Source organism: Gregarina niphandrodes, assembly GCF_000223845.1.
Source record: "Gregarina niphandrodes unplaced genomic scaffold scaffold00029, whole genome shotgun sequence".
Lineage (NCBI taxonomy): Eukaryota > Apicomplexa > Conoidasida > Eugregarinorida > Gregarinidae > Gregarina > Gregarina niphandrodes.
The window spans coordinates 115,868-118,318 of NW_011645798.1; the positions used below are offsets into that span (position 1 = coordinate 115,868).

The 2,451-nt window shown below is 51.7% G+C and overlaps 1 protein-coding gene across 1 annotated transcript; it reads right to left on the reverse strand.

The window, feature by feature from the left end:
• Window positions 1-660: 660 nt before the first annotated feature.
• On the reverse strand, window positions 661-2,262 carry GNI_122210 (transporter ATP-binding cassette domain protein; the record flags this gene model as incomplete). Its single annotated transcript, XM_011133574.1, has 1 exon — window positions 661-2,262. One exon carries the CDS (start codon window positions 2,260-2,262, stop codon window positions 661-663), a length of 1,602 nt encoding a protein of 533 aa, XP_011131876.1.
• Between the last annotated feature and the right edge of the window lie 189 nt (window positions 2,263-2,451).

Here is a 2,451-nt window from a genome sequence, read left to right on the forward strand (position 1 = left end):
CTGTGAGAGAGAATGTGTGGCCAACGTCTGTGTGGAAGGCCAACATCCGGGCAAGCGTCAGGTCGGGGGTTCGAGGCAGGCGCCTCCCACCAGTTGAAGGCCCCGTTCTAAAACCTCCTCTTGGGAATGCAAGAAGAACCAGGCGACTGAACTGAACTTGCTCGGGAATCCGGATTGGAGAATGTCACGCGCGAGCGGGACGCACTCGTCGTGGTGGACGTCTGGGTGTTGCCGTCAGGACCTTTCTTGTTCGCCTGGACAAAGCCCGGTTGGTCTGAGAAACCCGCAGAGCAATTTTTGCACCAAAATTTGAAGACACGAGTTTGTGTGAATCAGTCACACACTCTGCACGGTCAGACACGAGTGTGTGGCCACTACCAACACATGTAGTTTTAAAACAATTAGTACCAACTCCTTGGTCGTCAGCCTAATTAATTGTCTTCAAAAACGTTCGTCGGACAACCTATGCGAGACGGTGTGCTGCAATCAACATCGAGAGGCGGCCCAGCGGCCTACTTCATGGTGCCGGCAGCAAGCAAAGTCTCTGGTTCATCCCGATCGACATCGGATAACGCTGTACCGGATAATACCGTGCCACGAAGTACTATAAACGCTGCAGCCCGGTGTACAGGACTTGGCCTTGGACTCGAACGGGGGACGCTACATGGCAAGTTGAGCTAGTCTGGAGTACACTCCATCTTGAATGCGGATGAGTTCATCATGTGTGCCCATTTCGACGACTTTGCTTCCATTTCCGTCGTTGAGTAGGACGACGATCTTATTGGCCTTCCTAATGGTGCTGAGTCTGTGAGCAATGACGATGGTAGTCCGGCCTCCTTGTTCGATGACCTGGTCTAGGGCAGCTTGCACGACGCGTTCCGATTCGGCGTCGAGGGCGCTGGTGGCTTCGTCCAAAATGAGGACCGATGGGTTTCGAACCAGGGCTCTGGCGATTGCGACTCGTTGCTTCTGCCCCCCGGACAGTTGCCCGCCTCTTTTACCAACATTTGTGTCGTATCTGTCTTCAAATTGCTCAATGAAATTATGAGCGTTGGCCATTTTTGCGGCGTTTTCGATGTCGGTTTGATCGACGTCTTCGCCAAAGCGTCCCAGAGCAATATTCTCTTTAACGCTGGTGGTGAACAAGACCGGTTCCTGTTGGACGAAGCCGATGCACCGTCGCCACGCCTGGACATTTAGTTGATCGATTGGCGTGTTGTCTACCCTAATTGTGCCGCTACCGGCTTCGCCTTTTAGGGGTTTCCCGACGGCGTTGAAATAGACGTCATTATCCAGGACGTAGAAACGCTGAATTAACTGAATCGCAGTGCTTTTTCCGCACCCAGAGGCGCCTACGAGTGCGACGGTTTCTCCGCTTTTGATTGAGAATGATACGCCGTTGTATACGGGCTGGTCAATGCGCATGGGGTATCGGAAGTGGATGCCTTCTAAGTCGATGGAGTCCTTGAGTGCCAGAATATGTTGTCCGCTTGCATCTCGGGAATCTACACGGGAAGATCTGTCCATGAGCTCGTACAGTCGTGAAGCCGCTTTCTTGGCCGCTCCGTAGTCTCCCGCAAACATGGCGTTCATTCCCAGAGACATGGCGGCCATCATCAACGACAGCGAACCGCGCATCATACCGGAGGTGTCCAACTCACCGTTGGAAACAAGACGGGCACCATACCACATGAGTACGGCTTGACATGCGAACTGGAGGAACTGGCTTAATCCCCAGGCAGCACCTGTGACTGCGCCCCGCTTGTATCCTTGAATCATCTCTTCATGCAACAACTTGCAGTAACGGTCCAACATTAGTTCCTGAAGAGAATATGCTTGTACTGTCTTAATGTTCTGCATAGACTCCAATAATATGTAAGCCGTCGTATCCACGTCCACTTCACCACGTGCAATGTCTTCCTCCGATAGCGAGCTGCTGTCTCCACTCATAGTCACCTGAGATTCTAACACTGCTCCTGGAGCCATGAACACGAATGTGGCGATGGCCACTCCTGCCAGCTTCGGACTTGCAATAAATCCAACAATGAGTGCGGCTGTCAACGCGGAAATGGTACTAATAATTATCACCATATTATTACACACATTCGTTGCAACCAACTTAGGATCTGCTGCTACAACGTCTGCCAGGTAAGCCCCTCCGGCCTTCTTGGTGTTGTCAAAGAAACCTATTTCTTGATGCAGAAATGACTCCACAACTCTCACTCGAAGCAACTCCGTAATATAGTATGAGTTCGATAACATACATCCTAAACGCATCAATGATGCCGTGCCAGCCAGAATACCAAACACCACCAACCATATCGCAAACTTACTTGCGTCGTCACGAATCTCCGACGGGTCCGTTTATAAAACGTGCCCATAAACTCACCAAACAATATCACGTACACGGCATAGCGCAACCGTCACACACCGCGCCCACCGCAGCACCTA